We start from the raw sequence: 23,552 nt of genomic DNA on the forward strand, positions 1-23,552 counted from the left end.
TATCTGATATGGGTAAAAGACTATACCCGAGGACGAGAATAGGAGTATATCTACTCCTAGTACAGTGAGCAAACTTACTATCGTCTTAATTATCTAGAGTAGATTTATTTAATTGTGTGATTTTATGAAAAAATGGTTTAATTGGAAAAATTATTGTGTTTTATGGGAAAATGAGATTTTATAAAATAATTTTATAAAATTTTTGAAAATTTAATAATGATTTCAAAAATAGAGTAATTGGAGACCTATACTATGATTGTGTTGTTTATCCATGATTTTACATTAAATGGCTTATGATAAATGTGGGTATGACTGGTTATTTTTATGATTTAAAGAATATGTGAACTGCTTTGATTTGCCTTGAATGTGTTAAGTGAGTCATGTCATACTATTGTGATTTTATTGGTTGGTGGATTATAAAGTGGGCACTACAGTGACGGGGGTTCCATGGGCCAGCCTAATTAGAGGAGCATGGTTCTCAATTATTGAGCTTACCTCGATTGGAGAGGCGCGTAGGATAACTCCCGAGGTAGGATTTGAGTACACTTCACGCTGGTCACCACGTGAAATTAGGACTCAGCCAATGCCGAGGAACAGCTGTGTTGTCAGAGGTGAAATGAGTTTGTGTGTGTGACAATAAACAGCCTTGGCGGTCTCGGTAAGATGCCTTCGCGGGGTATCCCCGAGAATGGATTTTTGGCAAGAGCCAAGTTTTTGAAAAGTACATAAGCCATGTTGAGTAATTGGATGAAATCCAATTATTTATATGGGTTGGGATGAATTATTTTAATTGTCTCCTATTACTTGGCTTTAGATTATTTTGATGATGTCTGTCTACTCACTGGGATTTTATAATCTCACCCCTTTTTCCTATACAATTTTCAAGCTCAGAATAGGCAGTAGACTGTCAATTGCATCGAGAAGTAAATTTCGAAGTTACATCCTATAAAGCAAGGTTATAGACTTAAACCTTCTCAGTTATTTGGGAGCCCACGTGCCATTGTAATTTAAATTGCATACTCCAATTTTTTATATTACAGTATGTATAAATTTATTTTGTTTTTATGTGCAGAAAATTAATTTTTGATGTTTCAAATATATATATATATTGTTTTACATTAAAATAGATTATTTTAATTAATATTTTTATTTTATTTTATTATTCAAAAAAAAAAAGAAAGAGAGAGAGGAATGGAAAAACTGGTACAAAAGCCTTGCGAGATCTCGAAAGGCATTCGGGGGAAGAATATCTGTCGAGGCTTTGCAGAGGTTGTCACGGGCTCGATGGGAGTTCCGGGTCGTGACAATAAAGCATACACACATAATAGATTATAATTCAATGGAGATGACATTATGATGCAATGATACATAGTACAAGGAAACTTAAGCATATAATTGGAAATGATAAGAAGAAAGTATAAGTATGTAAATGATGTGGAACTATACACAGGCATGATGAGAATTTGTATGAATTATGAAGATTATTCTATTGAATCTTGGTTATGGATGGGAATGAACAAAGAGAAATTAGTCTGAAGGTATTTGAAAACAGAAACCCTGTATACATAATGAGGAATATGGACATTTGAATATGCGTGTATACATATTTATGGAGTTAGTGATGTACCCAACTAAAATGAAGAATGGTTTTAGTGGTTCGAGATTTGAACTCAATATATTTGATGAGTTGTATAGATAATGTAACGATCAAGAATCTTATCAGAAGTCGATTTTTGGCTACCGAAGGAATTTTTGAGAAATAGTTAAGGGAATGTAATCTATAGTGCGATTAAACCATATGAGATGGACTAATAGGATTAAAAAGATTGAAATTTCCTAAATGTAAGGTAAACATGAAGTATGTGGAAATAATTGAAGCCATTAATCTTTCCTAATGCTGAGGATATGTATAAGAATGAGTTTGGCATGTTAATGATGCCGTAAACTACACAATAGTGTATGAGGATAGAATGAATGAATGAAAGTCGAGAAGTTCTATATGGAATGAAGTAATAAGATAGTGATTGGTATACCTAAATAAGTATAAAATGCGATCGAAATTGGTATGATTAAGATGGAGTTATGGTTCAAGTTTAATGATAGTAATAGAAGCATGCTTGGTGTCTCGATATAAGAGATCATAATTGTAAATGTTACTATTGATCTAATTTTAAAGGATAATAATAGACATAAGTGAAGTACTCGAGTTGAATTGGAGGTAAATGAGGTGAACAAATCAAAATTCCCTATAAAGGGGAGGATATAAGAAGTCGAGCATTAGATGAGAAAACAATACCCCCACCTTTTCTCTAAGTTTAGTAAATGAAATTTTGAGGTCAAAATTTTATTTTAAGGGGGGTAGTGTTGTAAAGCCCGACATTATAAAATGCTGACAAGACATACATGTGATGGATAGCATGTTTGCATGCTAGGAGAGTCTTGAAAAATTTACAAAAGTCGGTATTGTACCTAGAGATACAACAAAGTTGATTTAAGCCTCGAACTAGATCAAATAGAGATTATAGGGTGAAATTGAAAATTTTGCAATCCAGGAATGATTTAAAATAGTGATTTGGAGTTCGAGGATTAATTTAAATTCAAATAAAAAATTTCACTATATAGGGGTAAAATGGTAATTTTGCAACTCGAGGACAAAATAGGAAATATTTTTGAAAGATTTTAATCACATTTGAATTATTGGAGTATGATTTGAGGTTGAGAAGTGAAAAATTGTAATCCCGATATTTTTTCGAGCATAGGGGTAAAATGGTAATTTTACCACCCCAAGGGTAAAGTTTTAATTTTACACACCCAACACTTGTCCAGCACATGAATTTTACCCAATATTATCATGGATAATTGAAAGAATTTATATGGTGGAGAGAGAAAGCTTAATAGTTAAGAAATGACACATGGACCAATAATAAGGTGACATGTGTCAAGTTTATAACCATTTATTATTTAACTTTAAATTTAGCACAAAATCAGCCCATTTTCTTCATATGGCCAGCCAAAGGAAAACAAAAGGAAGAACAAAGGAAGAAAAGAAGAACAAGAACCCTAGGTGAGAAAATTCAAGGGAAAATTGGTGGATTCAAGTAATTAAGCAATCAAAGGTAAAATTTCTTGATTTTGACTTGTGATCTACCTTTCCCATGCATTTCTCCTTATTTTCCATGGTTAAATTTCATGTTTTCATGGTGAATTCATGACTGGCCGTGTCACGACCCGACACTCCCTTCGAGCCCGTGACAATCGCCGTGAAGTCTCGATAAATATTCATTACTCGGTATGTCAACCGAAACCTCGCAAGGCTCTTGCATCAGTTTTCCACTTACCCTACGAGCAATAGTTACTAAATATCGAGTTTTAAGAGAACATAAACTATTTTAGATCGAAAACAATCAAAATAAAATTTTGACCACACAGGGGTATTTTGGTCATTTTTACCTGAAAATTTCGAAACCTGATAAAACTATAACGTATGGTAGAAAGATATCCATTTCCGATTAAAAATAAATTTTTGTAATCTTAATCATCCATTTGGAGTGAAAAGTTGGCTAATTAGACTAAATAAAAATATTCGATAATATATTTTATTTTCTTATAAAACAATTTTTATAGAACTATGCATAAATAATTTTTGTAACGTGAGAACAAAATAAATTCATATACATAATGATACAGTAAATCAGGTATTTAAAATTATCCTACAGTGGCATATGGGCCCTGAGATAACCAAAAGTGTGCAAGAAGGTAGACCTACGATTTTCAAGGAAGTAAGTCCAAAAGAAATCCTTGATGAAATTGACTGCCTACAGACTATCCTGAACCTGAAATGGTTAAAAAGAAATGGTGAGTTTCATAAACTTAGTGAGTAAACAAAGTCTGTCATTAACTTCTAAAGCCGAGTAAATGGAGACAGTTAACTTTTCATCATACCATAATCCACAACATTTTGTACTTGTTTCAAATCATATATATATATAAAACAACACATTTCATTATAATACACATCTCGACTTATAATTTTCTCAAAAACTTAGCTCGTGCCAAAAATCATACTCGATGATACATTGGCCGAGGCATTCAACCGGGTTCGCCAAGGTTATTAAGTTAACAACTACTCATAAAAACATAATTTAGCCATCCCTTGGCGTTGGCAGAGTTCATCCTCAAGTGGTGGTTCAACGTGAAGTGAACTCCCTCGTACCTTAGGAGATATCCTCCGCGCCTCTCATACTAAGGTAAATATAACGGGGTCTATCGTGCCCCTCTAATAGGCTGGTCCATGGAAACCCGCTTACTGCAGTGGCTAATTAAATAACCCACCAATCAATAAAATTTTGATAGCATAACGTGGCTAACATAATACTACCTAGCCTGTCAAAGGAAAACAACAGTTTATATATTTCACAACTCAGAAACCCAGCCACATATGTCATCACGTATCAGTTCATAAATCATCAATTCCAAACATTGGTACGTAAACTTAAATATATAGGCAACATCAAAGGTTGGTCCCCACATACTCTCATTTTCAAAAACATTATTGAATTGTAAAATAATTCATAAACCTTATTCCTTAAATCGATTACTAGTCATAGAACATAAAATTCATTTAGGTTCAATATTCTTAAAATCATAAAATCGATTATAAAAATACTTTAGATAGATAAGATGAACAGTGGTTAGTCACTTTGACGGGAATTTACAACACTCCTAGTCTCGATCCTCGGGTGCAATACCTTTGCCTTTATTCGAGGGCTCACCACCTATACATAATGTGCAACAGGAAATTTAATATACTTATGCTAAATCGTCACAAAACTATTCTATGTTCAATATGAATGCATGCAATGAAATGGGAGGTGTTCGGCCTATCGCGCACTATACACTATTTAATCGGTCTAAACATCCAATTCGATTCTAATTAATTTATTGTACTTCCAATACTCCCCAAAATTCCACACACTTCAATAAAAATCTATTCTAAGTGCAATTACCAAAATATCCCTCATTATGGTGCAAATTGCTAACTAACGCGAGTAAAATTTTTCGGTATCCGTTTTCAATTTTCGGTATTCCTAAGCACCAAATACATCCAAATGGCATGAAAAACAACCAAATTCATCATCAATCCTCACCCATAAAATTCAGCCAAGATAGGTTCTATAATGGGCATGTGGAGTTCTTGCTTAATTTTCATACTAAATGTTACTAAACACCTAAAAACACTAAATTACTTTGAAATTCAACTAAATTCATCACCAACTTTCTCTCTCTAAATCTGGCCAGCATATTGCCCTTCATGAAAACTTGAATTTAATTCATGGAAAATGGAAAAGAATGCATGGGCAAGATGAATTTCAAGCTTAATATTAAAAATCTTACCTTTAGTCACCAATTTCTTGAAAATTCAACAAATTTTCCTTAGTTTTTCCTCCCTATGGTTTTTCTTTTCTTTTCTTCTCTTTTCTGCAGGTGCTGGTCGGCCTTGAAATGCTGAGTGGAAGAATGTGGGCTGGTTTTTAAATGGTAATATAAAAATATTTAAATTTTTGACACATGTCACCTTTTTATTGGTCCACTTGTTTTAACTTAATTTTTAAGCTTTTTCTCACCACCACAAATGCTCTAATATTTATCCATAGCATAAAATAATAATAGGTAGAATTCTGGAGCTTGACAATTGTCATGGTGGTGTAAAATTACAATTTTGCCACTAGGGTGGTAAAATTATCATTTTACCCCTATGCTTTGAAAAATACCGAAATTACAATTTTTTTTCTTCTTAACCTCAAATCATACTTTAATAAGTAAAATAGGGTCAAAAACTCTTTTCTAAAAATTCTCATTTTGTCCTTGGGTGGCAAATGACCATTTTGCCCCTAGATAGTGAAAATTTCGGTTTGACTCCAAATTGATCCTCGAACTCCAAATCACCATATTAAACCATTCTAGTACTTTAATATCCTTAATTTCATCTCAAATTCTCTATTTGATCTAGTTCGAGACTTAAATCAACTTTGTTGTACCTCTAAGTACAATACTTACTTTTGTAAATTTTTCAGGACTCTCCTAGCATGCAATCATGCTATCATCACATGTATGTCATGACAAGTATTTTATAAGGTCGGGCTTTACAGGCCGAATGGGTATGGAGAGAGAATGATGTTGGATTGATTTGATTTCAAGTTATGTTAGTGTTTTTAGTTAGTTAGTGATGTGTAGCAAGAAAAGCCAACAAGAAAAATTCATTTTCTCCCATTACCCATAAAAGGCCGAATTTTCTATGGAGAATATTGAGGCTGAAATTGATGATATTTCATGATATTTTGGTGATATTTTGAAATACCTCATACTTTGATATGGTGATAAATAAAGTTGATCGAATGCAAATTAAGGTTAATTAAAATGTTTAGAAGTGATAAAAGATGAAAGGAGTAGTTTAGGATAAAATATTTCGCAAGTGAGAAAATAATAAAAAAATAATAATAATTTTATAGGAGGAGAATTTGTGAGATAAAAGGGGATTTGGAAGTCAAGTGAGGCATAATAAGGTATTTTGGGTACCAAGGAGACAAGATAAAATTTTTAGAATAAAATAATATTTTTTTAATAAAATAATATTAAAATATTAATATTTAGCCGGATGTCGAAGTCAATCAAGAAGAAGGATCATATGGTTGATCCAAGTAGGGGAGAAGATGACAAGCCCGACTCTATAAAAATATTTGTCATGACATACATGTGATGGATAGCATGTTTGCATGCTAAGAGAGTCCCAAAAAATTTACAAAAGTCGGTATTGTACCTAGACGTACAACAAAGTTGATTTAAGCCTCGAACTAGATCAAATAGAGAATTTATGATGCAATTAAGAATTTTAAAGTCCCATAATGGTTTAATATGGTGATTCGGAGTTCGAGGATCAATTTGGAGTCAAATCAGAATTTTCGCTATCTAGGGGCAAAATGGTCATTTGCCACCTGGGGACAAAATGGAAATTTTAGAAAAGATTTTTTTTGGCCCCATTTGACTTATTGGAGTATAATTTGACTTATTGGAGTAAGATTTGAGGTTTAGAAGTGAAAAATTTTAATTTATGTATAATTTGGAGTAAAAAGGTAAAATGGTAATTTTGACACCCTAGGGGTAAAATTGTAATTTTCCACCACCAGGACATTTTTCTAGCACATGGTCTTCCTTTATCCTCATTTTTGACCATTGACTAATTGTGTGGTGAAGATAAAAAGGATTAAAATTTTAAAATTTTAAAAATAGACCAATAAGAAAATGACATGTGTCATACCTTTATTATTTTATTGTTTCTTATTAAAAAGGCATAAAATCGGCCCATTTTCTTCATATGGCCGGCCAAGCAAGGAAGAGAGAGAAAGAGAGGAAGAACAAAGGGAAAAACAAGAAAACCTAGGTGGAAAATTCAAAGAAAAAGTGAAGAAGTCAAGGAAACAAGCTAGGTAAGTTAGAATTTCTTTAGTTCTTCTTGATACCTAGCTTACCCATGCTTTTGTTCTTGATTTTCATAGTTGAATATTGAGTTATTATGATGAATTCAATTCTGAAAAAATGGGTTAGGAGAGAGAAACTTGTTAGATTAATTTGATTTTAAGTTATGTTAGTGTTTTAAGTTAGTTTAGCATATTTAGAAACAAAACAACAAGAAAAGAACTTATTTTCTCCCACAACCATTAATGGCCGAATTTATCATGTGTTGAGTGAGGATAAATTTGATTTTCATTTTAGGAGAATTGGTTAAGAAATGATGAATTATGAGCCTAGAAAAATAATGGAAATTTTTGGAGCAAAAATACGATTTTTACCCACTAGGGGTATTTTTGTAATTTGCTACCAAGACTGATAAATTGAATCTCATTCAGTCATGGAGGTAATTTAGTTATAATTGGAGTGTAGAAAGTGAGCAGAATTGATTTGGAGTTAAATTGGAGATAATAGGCCGAATTAGGTCAACACCGCATTTAAGTGGTAGTCGGATAAGTTGTATATCATATCATGCATATATGTCGAGCCTGAATTGATTTTATAATGGTCAAGTATTGATGTGGTGAATTATGTATTGTACATTGTGGATAGGTGGTGAGCAAAGTACACTGGTAAAAGTACAAAGATTGTGCTTGGAGACTGGGATTAGGAGTACATTGACTCTTAGAACAGTGAGTGAACTTATTATCGTCTTAATTATCTAGAGTAGTTTTATACAACTGTGTGATTTTATGAAAAATGGGTTTAAATGGTAAATTGCTATGTTTTAAGAGAAATTGTGATTTTATAAAATGGTTTTATAAATTTTTTGGAAAATCAAATATTGGTTTTGAAAATAGAGTAATTGGAGACTGCCAGTTTGTGTTGCAAATTTATGGTTTTGAATTGAATGGCTTATGACAATAAATGAGCATGAATGGCTAAACTGATTTTGGTGTTAGAATTATTTATACTGTGTATTTAGCCTTGAGAGGCTAGGTTGCGATAAATTGCCACGTCATGCTAGAATGAATTTTATTGATTGGTGGATTATATATTAATTATTTACTGCAGAGAGGGTTCCGTGGACCAGCTTATTAGAGGGGCACGGTAAACTCCATTATATTATTACCTCGAACGGAGAAGCGCATAGGGTATCTCCTAGGGTAAAGCTTAGGGTTCACTTCACGCCAAACCACCACGTGAAGGGGAACTCAGCCAACGCCAAGGAGCGATTGTATTTTTCTCAAACTAAAAATATATTTTAAGTGTATACAAAATTTTAACAGTCTTGGCGAACTCGGTTGGATGCCCTGCGCAAGGTATCACCGAGTATGAGTTTTGGCACGAGCCAAAGTTTTAAGAAATTCATAAGCCAAAGTTTTAAGAAAAACAGTCATAAGCTATTTCAGGCTCGATATATATGCGTGATATGAAATGAAAAATGCACGGGTAGCCATCTAGACTCAGTATTGGCCTAAGTCGATTTTTCATCTGATAAATTGGCCAATGCATCCAATTTCACTCCAACTTGCTCCATTTCTTTTCCAATTCCTCAATTCACCAAAAACTATTATTTCTTAATCAAATCACCTAGAATAACATCCCATTCTTCCTCATTATTCACTTAGAGAATTCGGCTATTAATGGGCACCAAACCTTTGGTGGTTTTCTTCACTTGTTTTCATGCTACACATCATTAATCACCTAAAAACACTAACATACCTAAAAATCAAACCAATCCAAGATCATTCTCTCTCCATACCCATTTTGACCAGCCATGAATTCACCATGAAAGCATGCTTTTCAACCATGGAAATTAAGGGAAAATGCATAGGAAAAATAGTTCATAAATTAAAATCAAGAAATTTCACCTTTTTCCACTTGATTTTCTTGAAAATCCACACCTTTCTCTTGAATTTCTTTCCACCTAGGGTTTGTTCTTCTTTTTCCCTTTGTTTTCTTGCCAAAGCCGACCCTTATGAGAGAGAAATGGTGGTGTGGGCTGATTTTTATAGTTAAATAATATAATAATTTAAACTTGCCACATGGCATTCCATGATTGATTTATTTTTTAAAATTCTTATCTTTTAAGCTTTAAATCTCCACCACACATTATTCAAGGGTCAAAATGATGATGGGTGAAGACCTTGTGCTGGAAACATGCTCTGGGGGTGCAAAATTACCATTTTGCCCCCAAGGTAGCAAAATTACCATTTCACCCCTATACTCCAAATTATACCAAAATTAAAATTTTTCACTTCTAAACCTCAAATCATACTCCAATACTCAAATCATACTCCAATAAGTCAAATGGGATCAAAAAATCTTTTTTAAAAATTCCCATTTTGTCCCTAAGTGGCAAATGACCATTTTACCCCTAAATAGTGAAAATTTCAATTTGACTCCAAATTGATCCTCGAACTCTAAATTACCATTTTGAGTCATCTTTGGAATGTGAAACTCTTAATTTCACCTTAAAATTCCTATTTGAACTAGTTCGAGGCTTAATCGACTTAATGATACAATTAGGGGCAAATCGTCTTTTAACGATTTCTCGAACTTCCTAAATATGCAAACATTCTATTGAGCATGTAAATGATGTCGTAATTATTTTATAGAACAGGGTTTGACAATCTTTTCCACCATAAAGATAAAAAATTTCAGCTCCTAAACTCATGCATAGGTTGCCATCTGTACATGAACTTTCAGAACAGTATGCTGATTGTCCACAATAAATCTTTAATGTATACCTTTTCATTATTTACCATATTTATTTTGTTGTTGTAAGGGTTTTTTAAGTGATGTCAATGAGCTTTTTCCCTTCGTTGAACAACGAATGTGTGCACAACACATTTACGCGAGGTAGGGGAAGAAGTTCAAAGATGAAGACTTAAAGTTCCAATTTTGGCACTATGCCAGATCCCCAAACCAGCTAGAGTTCAAGAAGCAAATGGAACTTTTCTGCACCATGAATGAGGCTGCATACAATTACTTGATTGAAAACTGGCATGCCTTGCATTGGTGTCAAGCATTCTTCTCCGATTTCTCCAAGTACGATGTTATTGAGAGCAATATGTGTGAGACCTTTAATGGAGTAATTATAGGGCAAGATGCAAAGCAGTCATCAGCATGCTTGAGGATATTAGACTTTATGTCATGAGGCGATTGGTTCAGAACTGGGAATATGGCATGAAGTGGACTATTGAGTATGGCCCTCGTATACTAACGAACTTAGAGAAGTCTATGAGGCTGGCAACAAAATGGGAAGTGGATTCGAATAGGGCTCATTTGTATGAAGTTTTTTGGGAAAATCTTGAAAAGTTGGTAAGGGAGAGTTACATGGTATCTTTATAGCATGGGACATGTAGTTGCCGAGCTTGGGACATCAGTGGGGTGCCATGCCAGCATGCCATTAGCGCTATCTATTATGAGGGAGAGGACCCTAAAAAGTATTTAGCAGATTATTTTAAAAAGACTAAATACCTTAAGGCTTATTAACAACTGCTCTGTTCTGTCAGAGGCCCAATGTTCTGGCCTAAAGGAAATGTCGAGATTGTCTTACCTCTATATGTAAAGAGATCTGCTGGACGATCGAAGAAGAAGAGGAGAAGAGAAAAAAGTGAAAGGCCCAAAAAAAGACGTCAAGGGTGGGAAGGATAATGAAATGCTTGATTTGCCATCAAGGAGGACATAATAAATTAAATTGTTCAATACGACATGTAAGTGTTATGTATTATGTATCTTCTCGCTTGATTTAGTTATTAAATTTTTATGTTTAGGGTCAAACAAGCACAAAAAAAAGCTAAAGTCATAAGAAGAAATCTAAAGTTGCTAGTAGAGCGAGTGAAGCTGCTACTGGTGCACCAAGTGAAGTTACTACTAGTGAACCAAGTGAAGTTGCTGCTGGTGCACCAAGTGAAGCTGCTGCTGGTGCACCAAGTGAAGCTGTTACTGGTGTAAGTGCACTTAAGACTAGTGCAAGTGAAGGTGTTATTAGGTCCACTGCATCAAAGGCTACCAAGAAGAGGAAAAAATGAGGGCAAATAGTAAATGAGGGTTACTAAGAAGGTGCTATTAGGTCCACTGCATCAAAGGCTGCCAAGAAGAGGAAAAAATGAGGGCAAATAGTAAATGAGGGTTACTAAAAAGGTGCTATTTATGGGAGTGATTTCCTTTATTTTAGGGTAAAGCAGATCGTTTTGATAAAAGCTTTTTCTTATTTGTACTGTAACATGGGCTTTAAAATGTTGGAAAGATTGGATGTCTGATTTTGCATAATGGTTCCTATTGGTTTTCATTTTATTGATGTTTAGGGTGTACAACAGTGTTGGTTGTTTTCTAAAGAGCCATGTCATTGATTTTGATTTTTGAAGGGTGATTGTGACTGGCATGGTGTTTTTTGTGCTAAAAGTCTAATCATTTAGATTTTTTCCTTTAAAAAAATAATTATTTCTCAAACTCCCTTTGAAAGAAATGATCATAAAGCTAATATATGGCTCCACTTACTTTTATTTTTAGTTTAATATATTTATTATTGAAATGATAGTAACAAGAAAAGACACTTAATAATTTGAAAAGTCGATTAGTTATATTTTCGTCCTCACACATTGAAATTTCTTTCAAGTTAGTCCTTGTACCGTAAAATTTTCTCCACTTTAGTCCTCTTTTTTTGTTGGCGGGAAAATTTGTTCTTTAGTAGGAGGACTAAATTGAACAAAATTGTAGAGTACAGGGACTACCTCAATATTTTTGACATCTTGGTAACCACATGCTATAATTGGTAGATGTTGATGACATCTTGTTATGACACGTTGAGTAGAAGTAAATTTATGGGGTGACACGTTGAGTGGTAGCAGATTTATGGTGTGACACACTGGGTGGTAGTAGATTTATTGGGTGACACGCTGAGTGGTAGGAGATTTATGGCATGACACGTTGAGTTGAAGCAGATTTATGGGGTGACACGTTGAGTGGTAGTAGATTTATGGCGTGACACACTAAGTGGTAGTGGTAGCAGATTTATGGGGTGACACGTTGAGTGGTAGCAGATTTATGGTGTGACACACTGAGTGAAGCAGATTTATGGGGTGACACGTTGACTTGTTGCAGTATTGTGGGGTGACATGCCACGCCCCAATTGTTAGATGTCGATAACAGCTTTTGGTGACATGCTGAGTGGTAGCAGATTTATGGCGTGACATTCTAACTTGTTGCAGTATTAAGGAGTGACACGCCATGCGCCAATGGGGTGACATGCCACATGGTTGCAGTATTAATTTAATTTACATTAGCTTCTGATCATTGTAAGCATTATGTCTAAATTGAAAAATTCATATATAAAATGTACAAATATTATTAAAATTAATAAAATTAATTGTATCCACAAAAAATCTACATACAACTCTAGATATGTTAATGGCACAGGGTTTAAGTTTCACTCTTTAAACTGTTGTAAAAATTTCCAAAGCGTATTGGCGACGCATATTAGAAATCATACTCTGCTTAACTCTGATTGGTTTTGGTTGCAAAATATCGTCAATGTACCCTATGGTGAACATACCGCAACTGACACTATCATTCTGACGATACACTTTAGCTTTTGGCAAATGATTTTTCAATGGCATCGGCGTCAAATCTCGTGTCTTTCAACGCATGTTGTTGAAATAATCGACTTACTGGCAGATGATTGGCATAATTGTCATAAGGGGTGTCATTTAAGCCACACGTACTCCGTTATCCTTAACAGTTGAAGTTCTTGCAGAGTCCACCACCTTGATTATCCACCTGACCATGTCGATCTTTGCAACCACCTAATGCCCACCACATTGCAAGGTGTGAGGATGAAATCGACATTTTCTCATTTTTTACCATATGTCAGCCACTCACCCTCCACGTGCCCCTGAAACTCATTTGGAATTTCCATAGTGGACATGCCATATTCAATTGGAAATGCGGTGTAGAGCATATGGATGGTGTCCTGTGAAACATGTATACATTAGCTTACACTTAATGCAATCCAAAACTTTAGTATTTTTAGAATTGAAAATTTTGCAAATAAACTTACGAAGAATATCGTATCAACCAGCATGCACTGGCATTGTATAGCTTGGACTTCGACCTTGTCATTCGCTTACACAGTATGTTGAGGCATGAGTCTATTTGTTCACTTGTCATTTCCTCTTTGGGATCCTCTAATGTTGTGAGAAAGTTAGCCCCTTGATCCCCTAAGATCTCGATGTTACGCCTACACATGTAACAAAATGAATTTCAAAAGGCTTGGTGGATTAATGTTTCATTCAAAAACAATATTTGCAATGTTATTTACGAGCTTACCTCACACACTCGTCTTTCTTGAAAGCTTCGTACGCTTCCACCATTGAGTTCTTCAGATCCTAACGTCTCACTGACGGGTCAATATACTGGCTTGCTATGTATTTACTGGCCATTTTGACTGTGTCCATTCAGTTGGGTCTAAATTCAGTGCTTCACGATGATAGATGTCAGATAGCTTTAGTGACGACACCCGTGACTCGCTGCCTTCAGAAGTAATTTAAGGAAGATGGTCCTCTTCAGCCTGAACTGATGCAAGTTCCCATCCCCTCTTGTTGCTACCTCGACGACTGCATTGACTTAAGGAAGATGGTCTCTTTCAACCTGAACTGATGCAAGGTTCTCATCCCTTCCTGTTGTTGCCTTGACTAATGCATCGACCTGAGGAAAATGGTCTGCTTTAACCTCAACTAAGTGAAGGTCCCCTTCTCATCCCGCAGATGCATCGATAACCGAATTAACCTCAGGAACATGGTCTCCTTCAGCATCATTTGATTGAAGGGTCACATCCCTTGCCACAGCATCATTGAGAAAGTCATCAACATGAGTTACATTCTCTCCGTCAACACTAACAACGTCATGGTGAATGTGAACACCAGGTTCATCATGCTGCCCATCATCAACATCATCGTGGTCCTCACCATTATCGTGAGATGAAGCACCGCCCTACAAAATGAGACAGATGGAAAAATCTGTTAGCTCATAAAATACCACAAACTATAAACTGAGAATAAAAAATAGGACTACACTTGCTAAACGTAAACCACCAATATATAAGCGAATATAGAATAACGTACTCGTGATTTCAGGCCATCTAGAATCCGACCAACGATACAATCCTTAAACGTCTACATTGCAAGAGTCAATGACTAAATTGAAACCTTCAGCTCCAACATATCTTTTTTATGCCTGCGCATGATCTGTCTCAGTTGACATTTCGTGACTACTCCATCATTGACTCTTATTGAATGGGTCAATTGCAATAATATATATTACTATGTTATTCAATAATCATATATGGAATTGTTAAACGTAAATCGTTAGAACTTTAAAATCCTTACCGACGGCTCGTTAACATTGTGGAGTTGAGCATGACCAATCAGTGGTTGAAGAGCTGTCGTCACCTCCGTCAACTGCAATAACAGAAATTACTGTGTTACTCGATAAACATATGTGGAAATACTAAACACAAACCATTAGAATTGATCTTACCGATGGCATGTTAGCACTATGCGTTTGAGGAAGACCTCTCAGTGGTTGAGGAGCTGTCGTCACATGGTCCAATTGTAAACACAGATATGTTATTCGATGATCACATATGGAATTGTTAAACACAAACCGTTGAACTATCTTTGTTCACTGCCATTGCCATGGTCATCCCCTTCCTCCATCAACTCAAGGCCTGACAGCTTGTTATCTCCAGCAGTAGTGGTGCACCTCCACTTCATGGCACTAGTGGCTCTTTTATCCTTTAAGTTTTTCCTCTTTTCCCTCGCACCTAAACCCCAGTCTGCTCGATCCTCCTTGTGCCTTGTTGGCACGTACTGGTGGCCCTCAGATAAGGGGACATCAATGTCCACAAAATATTCTCGTTTGGCCTCATCTGGGGTAGGCTTCAAGGTCTTGAGTGCCCACAACTGCAAAGTAGGTATTGTGATTAAAATTTAGGGAAAACTATTATACAAATTCACAGCACAAATTAGTAGTTGTTCACTCACATGCTGAGATGACTCCAATTTCTCAACCGCCTTATAGAAGTCTTTCGATTAATGATTGCATTGCCATTTGCACATATGTGGGTAGACATTGTCCTTCAGAGCAAAGGGGGCAACTATTTTTTGGAAGGTCGAAATTGCCTCCATTACCAAGAACTGCAAGTCAAATGTAACCATTATCAGACCGTAAATGATAAACGAGTGCAACTATAAATTATTATGTCAAAAGAAAACTGAAAAATGTTACGTGACAGTACCGGTATCACCCACACGAATCTGTAAATGTTGTAGTGTAAATGATTATTCTTATGCAAGTTTGACGCAAGCACTTCGAACCCCTTCAATAGGTAGTCCTCAGTCAGCCTCCAAACAAAGTAACCCTAGGGAAAACATTCTAAGCGTCGATGTCCTCCACCAATGACAAAAGCCAAGGAGTCACTCGTCTACTGTAGTCTTGACCAAATAAAATGTTATTGCGATCAAAAGGAGTGCCATCTTGGTCGCGTCTCTTGGTTGTTTAAAGTTGCCTCCATAAAACATATCAAGCAACACTTGCAGCTTAACGCTCTGCTGCCCGTTCCAATATCTCTCATGAATTTCGTCAGGAACAATCTCGTATAGTCATGTGAACACATTGAGCATTCAACAAAACTTCAATCCGGTTATAAGGTAGAACTTCTGCTTTGATATACGCGCCTTGCTCTTGCCAATGGCAAACCATAGCTCATGGTCCATTGACTTTGTCTTAGTGATTTGACGAATCATGATGTTATGCAAGAGACCAGTGCAAAAGTAGCCTTGTGGATATACGTCCAGTAGCATTCTGAAGTATGTACGCTTGACTGCATCATACTCCCCTTTCTCTTGGAGAGTCTTATTGATGTAATACAGTTACGACCACTTACAGTGGGTGTTAATAGAGACCTTGAACACCCACTTATCCCTTGGCACAATAAGCAAACTATCAAGATCCTCATACTGTCTAGACTACATCTGTAAAACATGGCACACATGCACGAGTGAGTTAACACATAATGTGTAACAAGGTATACCGAAGAAAGAAATAAATGTTGTTACACGCCATGCATATCAAGTCAAATGTTGTCACAAGCCATGCATATCAAGTAAAATGTTGTCACACGCCATGCATATCAAGGAAAATGTTGTCACACGCCATGCATATCAAGTCAAATGTTGTTACACGCCATGCATATCAAGTCAAATGTTGTTACACGTCAACGCTAAGTAGTGTGGTGACATGCCAACCACTATAATTACTGTCTCCTTACACGAATTGCCCTAAAATACACAATATGGTGACACGTCAGTCACTGTAATTACTGACTCGTTACACGAACTGCCCTCAAATACCCAATGTCGTGACATGCTAAAAACCCCAAAAACCAGTTAACCCACTGCACACCATATCAAATGTTGTAGTTCATGTTACACGATATGCAGACACGGACCCCTTTCAAAACTTTGGTACACCATAAAACTAGGAAGAAAACAGTTTAAACATAACAATTGCAAAAAACACGAACATATCAAACCAACCCAACAAAAAATGAACGAACAAAAGAAAGTTTTAATTTGAGACTGACTGACCTTTTCACTAATAACCGACATTGTTGTTGTGATGTTGTTAAGCTTGCAAAGAACGAAGTCGAACACTTTGGTACCTTTGGGAATGAGGAATGAATCAAACTCTCTTAGTTCTTTCACACAAACGTTTGCGAATTCTAAAAAATATATAATTAAAATGAAATGGCCTTATAATCATTCATTTAGTGGAAGTCCAAACGGTTTCCTCGTTATTTGTCCACTATTTTTTTTCTATTTCAAACCATGGCGTGTCACATATTCAACCCATGGTGTGTCATATATTCTCACTATGGTGTGTCACGAACTCTAAACTCTACCATATCACAATCGTGTCACATATTCTCACCATGCCGTCTCACACATTTTCACCCTACTGTGTCACAGATTCCCTCCATGGCGTGTCACAAACTCTAAACCCTGTCGTGTGACAGTCATGTCACATATGTTCACCATGCTGTCTCACATATTCTCACCATGGCGTGTTACCAACTCTAAACCCTGCCGTGTCACAGTCATGTCACATATTCTCACCATCTCGTCTCACACATTATCACCTTGCCATGTCACATATTCCCTCCATGGAGTGTCATAAACTCTGAACCCTACCATGTCACAAATTCCCTCTATGGCGTGTCACAAATTCTGAACCCAACCGTGTCACATGTGCTGACCATGCCGTCTCACATATTCTCACCATTGCGTGTCACATATGCACACCATGGCGTGCAACATTCTTACACTAACATGTCACATATTCTCACCATGTCATCTCATATATTCTCTCCGAGTCGTGTCACATATTCTCACGTTGTCGTGTCACATATTCCCTCCATGGTGTGTCACAAACTCTAAACCATGCCATGTCATAGCCGTATCACATATTCTCACCATGACATGTCACACATTCCCACCATGCCATGTCACACATTCCCACCATACTGTTTCACAAACTCTAAACCCTATCGTGACACAACCGTGTCATATATGACCTACTGTAGCACGACCATTTCGTGCTTTGGATTCATATCTCTCTCCCTTCGATTCACCACCGTATCAGAGATTTCTTGTTTCACATCATTCTTGAAGCTTTGGATTCATCACGACCGATTCCTCGTTCAGTTTAATATCACCCTTCTCGTATTATTTGAATGCCATGTTTTGGAATTGGATGATTTAGTTTTTATTGCTAGAAGTGCTAAGGGATTTGGATCCACCGATGTTTAAATCTCTAGGTTTGTTGTTTTCCTAAGCAATGGATTAGGATTAGGGGTCGATTTAAAGGATTAACTTTGTTAAGTAGTTTAGTTGAATAGATGGTGAGGAAAGTTGCTTTGTTTTACTTATCATCAGTATTTTGAATTGTAAACAGTATTTAATGGGTCAATGATATATCCATCAATAACTGAGTTGTCATTGATTTTTTGCATTACTGTACAATTGTGTTAGTTTCTAATTTTTTAGGCTCCTACTTCAAAGGAATTGTGAATTTCTATGGTAAATTTGTCAATATCATATTTACTGTGCTATGAAATTATACCCATAAATAAATCAGGGATTAGTAGGCTTTTGGAAACCTATAACAAGACCTTAAATTCATACAATATATATAGTTTCTTTCAGTTTGAATAAGGAGCGACAATTTGGTTAAGTAAGTCTTGTTACCAACCAAATATTAATACAATGTGCATGGAATATGTCTATAAACTAGAATGATTTTGCACTATTCCTCGACTTGAAAACCATCCAAGTAGACAGCATAGACGAAATATCTTGGCTGGTAATCTTGGCATGCCTTTCATTCATTTCGCGCCATTGTGTTACCAATGGAATACCGACAGGACTCAATTCGTCAATAAATTCCATCGGTATTTCATCGGTAATACTTCAAAGACAACTCCATCAGTTTTCTATCGACAATCTGTCTGTAATTATTGATAAAAAAATTTTCGTCGGTAAAGCTCTATTTTTTGTTATGAAAAAAGAGGAACAAAAATTTAAATCACCACAAATATATAGAGGATGTTTTAGTTTTAATATTAAGTTTGAGTTTCATACAAATTCCTTCTCAAATTGATAAATTAGGCCTTAAAATATTTTCTTGAGCTAATGAGAAAAATGTCACCTAGATAAAGGTGGTTTGTGGGCACATAAACACAGTAAAGTTCTCCTTCACCTATACCCTTCTAAAGAACAACTATGGAAGTAATAAATCCAAACATAAATTGCCCAATACATGGGTGCCTTACGATCGCTACTTCTTTGAAAGCATTAGAAGTTTGATATGCAAAAGTGGTTTGATGTGGCTTTAAGTTAATAAGCCAGATCAAGCCAGATCGCGCTCCTTGAAGGGAGCGTCGATCTGGTGCTTCTTAGGGGAGCATGAGATCTAGGGTACACGATCAGATTCAGTTGCGAGGTGAATAGTCGATGTAAGGGAGAACCATCGGCTGGTCTGAGAGAAAGGAAAAGAGTGGAGAAAGAAGAAAGGTAGTTTAGACATTTCACATTTGCCTATTACCCCAGTTTAACGTTTCAGGAGGACTGTCCATTTCAAATACTAATAGACCTACGTGGATTATGGTTAAAACTTAAGGGTGTCAGTGTACTTTACCTTTTTTCTTATTTTGTCAATCCAAATTATTCCTTAATTATACAAATTCAATATGTAAAATTTGGTGCTTACATGTATACTTCTTTTATATGATTTCATTTCACATATGTGTTTATTTTTATATACTACTGCCTAAATGTCTTTTTTAAACATTTTTAGGTTGTTAAATTTCTATTAAAATTTAAGCCTTGTTAATTATAAAATTTCTATAAAATCACATATCTTTTTACCAAAATATTCGCAGTATTTATTTTTCAACTAACATACTAAACAATTTTATAATATAAATTGAAAACTTAAATTATGAAATATAAAATTTGAACACACTTAATTCTTCAATGTTGAATTTTTTCAAGTGATCAAACAACAAATTTATAGGGTAAAATATAAAGGCAGAGGTATTACATTTACAAAAGCCAGTAATTAATCATTAATAAGACTCCATTTAAAGTACAAATGTTTAATAATATCACAAATTCCATAAAAAATCAGTCATATTACTATCAAAGTAGTTCTTTTCTTTTTTTTTCTCCTGGAAACGAATATATGATGAGAGCCAATTTAGCTCTCTAAGACCACAAAAATCACAAACTATTTCCCATAGCCCCAAAAATCCATCTCTCCTCGCAATGAAAGCTGGTTCATTGGGTGCACTGCTGTTGCATTTGTCTCCTCAAACCTCACCCCTTTGGAAGAATCTTCATGTCCCATATGAGATGCACTCACCAGCCGATCAAGCATACTCCATTCATTCATCCCCTCATCTCTTCCAGGAACGCCCATTGGTTGACTTGGTTCACACGTCCCAACCTCTAGACCAGGCTCACAAGCTTGGTACCTAAGACTTTCACTGCCACTCTCACAATCCCTAGACATGAGTTGCTTAATCATTACGGGAGGGTCCGGAGGGAGAGCGGCAGGTGCTGCCGCAAACTCATAGTTGAGAGGTTTGTGGGGTTGAACAAGGGTTTGGGGTTGGAAAAGAGAATATTGAGGGGTTTGCATGTGAGGATAGTGACGGGCTAGCTCAGCCTTGTTTAATTCAAAGTTGTGGTGTTGGTGACGCACTAGGTATTGGTCGCTTGATCTGTGCATGAAAGAGCGAGGCTGACTGCTGCTTGAAGTGTTGAGTTGTTGATCTGATGAGTTAATGCTTGACCCTCCATTGTTCCCAACCTTGAATAGATTCTTCTTCTTGAACACCCTACACACCACCCACCCATCCTCCTACACATTGCATGCATGCAAATTCATGTTAGTATAATCATCTAAAACATTTTCTTCTTCTTAATTAGTTACTGAATTAATACAATATTAATTTGTATACTAACAGAGGTGTTTCCTTGGGGATCGTCGCCGTCTTCAAGTCTGTATTCATGCATGATCCAGTCAGTCTTTTGGCCATGGGGAGCTCTTCCTCTGTAGAAAACAAGGGTTTTCCTCATACCGATCTTCCTGTAGGTGTTCCTAATGCACTTGTCCCTTCCCGTTGCTTTCCAAAACCCTGCACTGGTTGCCCTATTCGTCCTTGACCCCGTTGGATACTTCCTGTCCTTGTGACTGAAAAAGTACCACTCGTTCTGCGGAGTTGATCCAATCCTACATCTCTCTGTAACATTCACAGTTAGAAGCTGAAGCAAGCAACACCACCTTCCCCTTTCATCCAAATCCAATTCATATGCAATTAATTAAAGTCGTGCAGTTTTGTTTAGATCATTGCATTATTAAAATGTTGATTCACCAAATCTGGACGGGATATGTACTGACTGACTCAGACCATATTCTATCTCTCAACCCCGTGTACAAGACGGATCAATTAAGAGGTCAACAGGCAAGTATTTCCACTTTCCAGGGATGGATGAATCTCATACAAATATGTTTTCTACTTATCCAAACCCCAACAAATTATCTAGCTAGCTGCCAAATGTTATAAGAACACAAAAATATAAAAAAAAATGATTATCTAAATCATAATTAAAAGAAAAAAAATAATATCTTTTAGATAAGAGATTTCCAATAATTAAATCTTTTCTAATTTATACTTTTACAGCTAATTTATAAATTATTAGTTGTTAAGATGCTAAAATTTAACTAAACTAAAAAATCCACTTGACATGAGTCAATCCGATACAAATTGATTGTAAAAAGTCAAAGACTTGAAACTAATAGAACCCGAACCTCGAGGCAATCCTAAACAAATCAAAACTCAAGATTGATTCAATGGAAATCCGTAAAAACTTAAATTGTAATTACATAAGGTTTTCTAAAATGAGTAAAGGGATAAATAATACACATTTGGTTCCTTAAATTAAAAAATAATATTTATGTATAATTATTATATAATTATACAAAATAAATTATTTCCAAATGTTTTCAATGTTGAATATTTGAAGTTTAATTAATGTTATGTAAATTAAATTGATCAATTAAATTTATTATGCTATTCATCAAGCCAATACCTTCTTACTTTTTGTCTTCCATTAATGTCAAAAAAGCGAAATTAGTTAAATGTTAACATTAGAATAATGTTAAGATGTCATAACGTCTAAAAAGATGAAAATAGAAAGCACAAACAAATTTTAATACTTAGTGTATTGTATAGATAAAATTATATACAGTATATATCACTTATATTTATACAAATATGAATCAATTTTCTTAATTTCTAACTTTTTACATTTTATCTTAAATTTGTTAAATTAATTAATAATATTGATTTGACATTTATTATGAAAAAATGTAATTATTTATTACACATAAAACTACAAAAAATGTCTATGACCCATATAAATTCCAAAATAATTGGAAATTTGTCCAAAATTACTCGATTTTGAAACCATTTAAATTCGAAATGGTTTCAATCCTCAAACTGTCCGAATCTAATAAGACTCGAATTTAAAATTATCTCAACCCATTGGATCTGACTTTGAAATTAACTCGAAATATCCAAACTCAAAAGACAATCCAACCCGAACACACTTCCATAGACTAAGGCTCATGTATTTTTTCTTCAGAAATTTCATATATTTACTGCATTTTTGGCACTTTTTCATATATATCAAGACAATTAAGAAGAAACTGTTGACAACAAATAATTGTTTTAGCTAATAAAGGTGAGCTATATATGACGAAAGAATTTAGAGATGCCAACTTGTGGTGAATGCTTATTAGTCATGCATTAGAGTGATTGAAAATTTGCTACGAGCGAGAGAGCAGTAGGGTAATGACAGAAGACAAATTTGCAGGCAATCAGAAGTAGGTTACCACAATTTGCTTTGGTGATCATGAGGCAGTGTAAAGAACTTTACCTTGCAAATCCCAAGGTTCCATCTTGTTCAAGTCCACTTCTCTGATGACCTCCATGTCAAACTTCTGAAATGAAACCTTCTTCTTCAAGTAGTAGTGGAGGAGCTCCTCGTCCGTTGGATGGAACCGGAACCCCGGAGGCACTCCGCCATTCGATGAACCCATCACCACCTATAATATTAATGGAATCAACTAGGAAGTTATTTCATGCGTGTGTATATATATGCGGAGAGGTATTGAAAGCAATCATTTTCAACAAGGGGAATATATAAATATGGAAAGAGGTATGTCAACGGGGGGGTGTAAGGGGAATGGCGTGAGAAAGTTGACGGCCGGTGACTACGCCGTCGGGAAGGGTTAAAGCTCGCGTAAAAAGCAAGCCTTAGTAATGAGACTATGACTGGTATATATTTTTTTCTTTTAAAAATTTGGTTTTAACCTCAAGGCCTTGCTTCCTCTACATGCCTTGAGGGAGC

The 23,552-nt window shown here is 35.5% G+C and overlaps 1 protein-coding gene and 1 long non-coding RNA gene across 2 annotated transcripts; both read right to left on the bottom strand.

The window, feature by feature from the left end:
- Positions 1 to 3,615: 3,615 nt before the first annotated feature.
- Positions 3,616 to 5,470, bottom strand: LOC148761248 (uncharacterized). Its single transcript, XR_016027872.1, has 2 exons — positions 5,395 to 5,470; positions 3,616 to 3,833 (listed from the first exon to the last, which is right to left on the bottom strand). It is a non-coding gene; the product is annotated as an uncharacterized LOC148761248 (long non-coding RNA).
- Positions 5,471 to 20,246: 14,776 nt separating this feature from the next.
- On the bottom strand, positions 20,247 to 23,248 carry NAC070 (NAC domain containing protein 70). Its single transcript, XM_018125655.2, has 3 exons — positions 23,079 to 23,248; positions 21,102 to 21,379; positions 20,247 to 20,997 (listed from the first exon to the last, which is right to left on the bottom strand). The coding sequence occupies exons 1-3, from the start codon at positions 23,239 to 23,241 to the stop codon at positions 20,362 to 20,364; spliced, it is 1,077 nt and encodes a 358-aa protein (XP_017981144.2). The 5' UTR covers positions 23,242 to 23,248; the 3' UTR covers positions 20,247 to 20,361.
- Between the last annotated feature and the right edge of the window lie 304 nt (positions 23,249 to 23,552).

The sequence above is a fragment of the Theobroma cacao genome, chromosome 8 (genome assembly GCF_053813885.1).
Source record: "Theobroma cacao isolate CCN51 chromosome 8, ASM5381388v1, whole genome shotgun sequence".
NCBI classification, from domain to species: domain Eukaryota; kingdom Viridiplantae; phylum Streptophyta; class Magnoliopsida; order Malvales; family Malvaceae; genus Theobroma; species Theobroma cacao.

Excerpts from the sequence above, each read along its gene's own strand:
- NAC070 (XM_018125655.2), bottom strand. The coding sequence starts at position 23,241 with ATGGGTTCATCGAATGGCGGAGTGCCTCCGGGGTTCCGGTTCCATCCA. Across the intron at positions 21,380-23,078 it reads GGAACCTTGGGATTTGCAAG|AGAGATGTAGGATTGGATCA; the intron begins GTAAAGTTCTTT and ends TGAATGTTACAG. Across the intron at positions 20,998-21,101 it reads ATCCCCAAGGAAACACCTCT|GAGGATGGGTGGGTGGTGTG; the intron begins GTTAGTATACAA and ends TGCAATGTGTAG.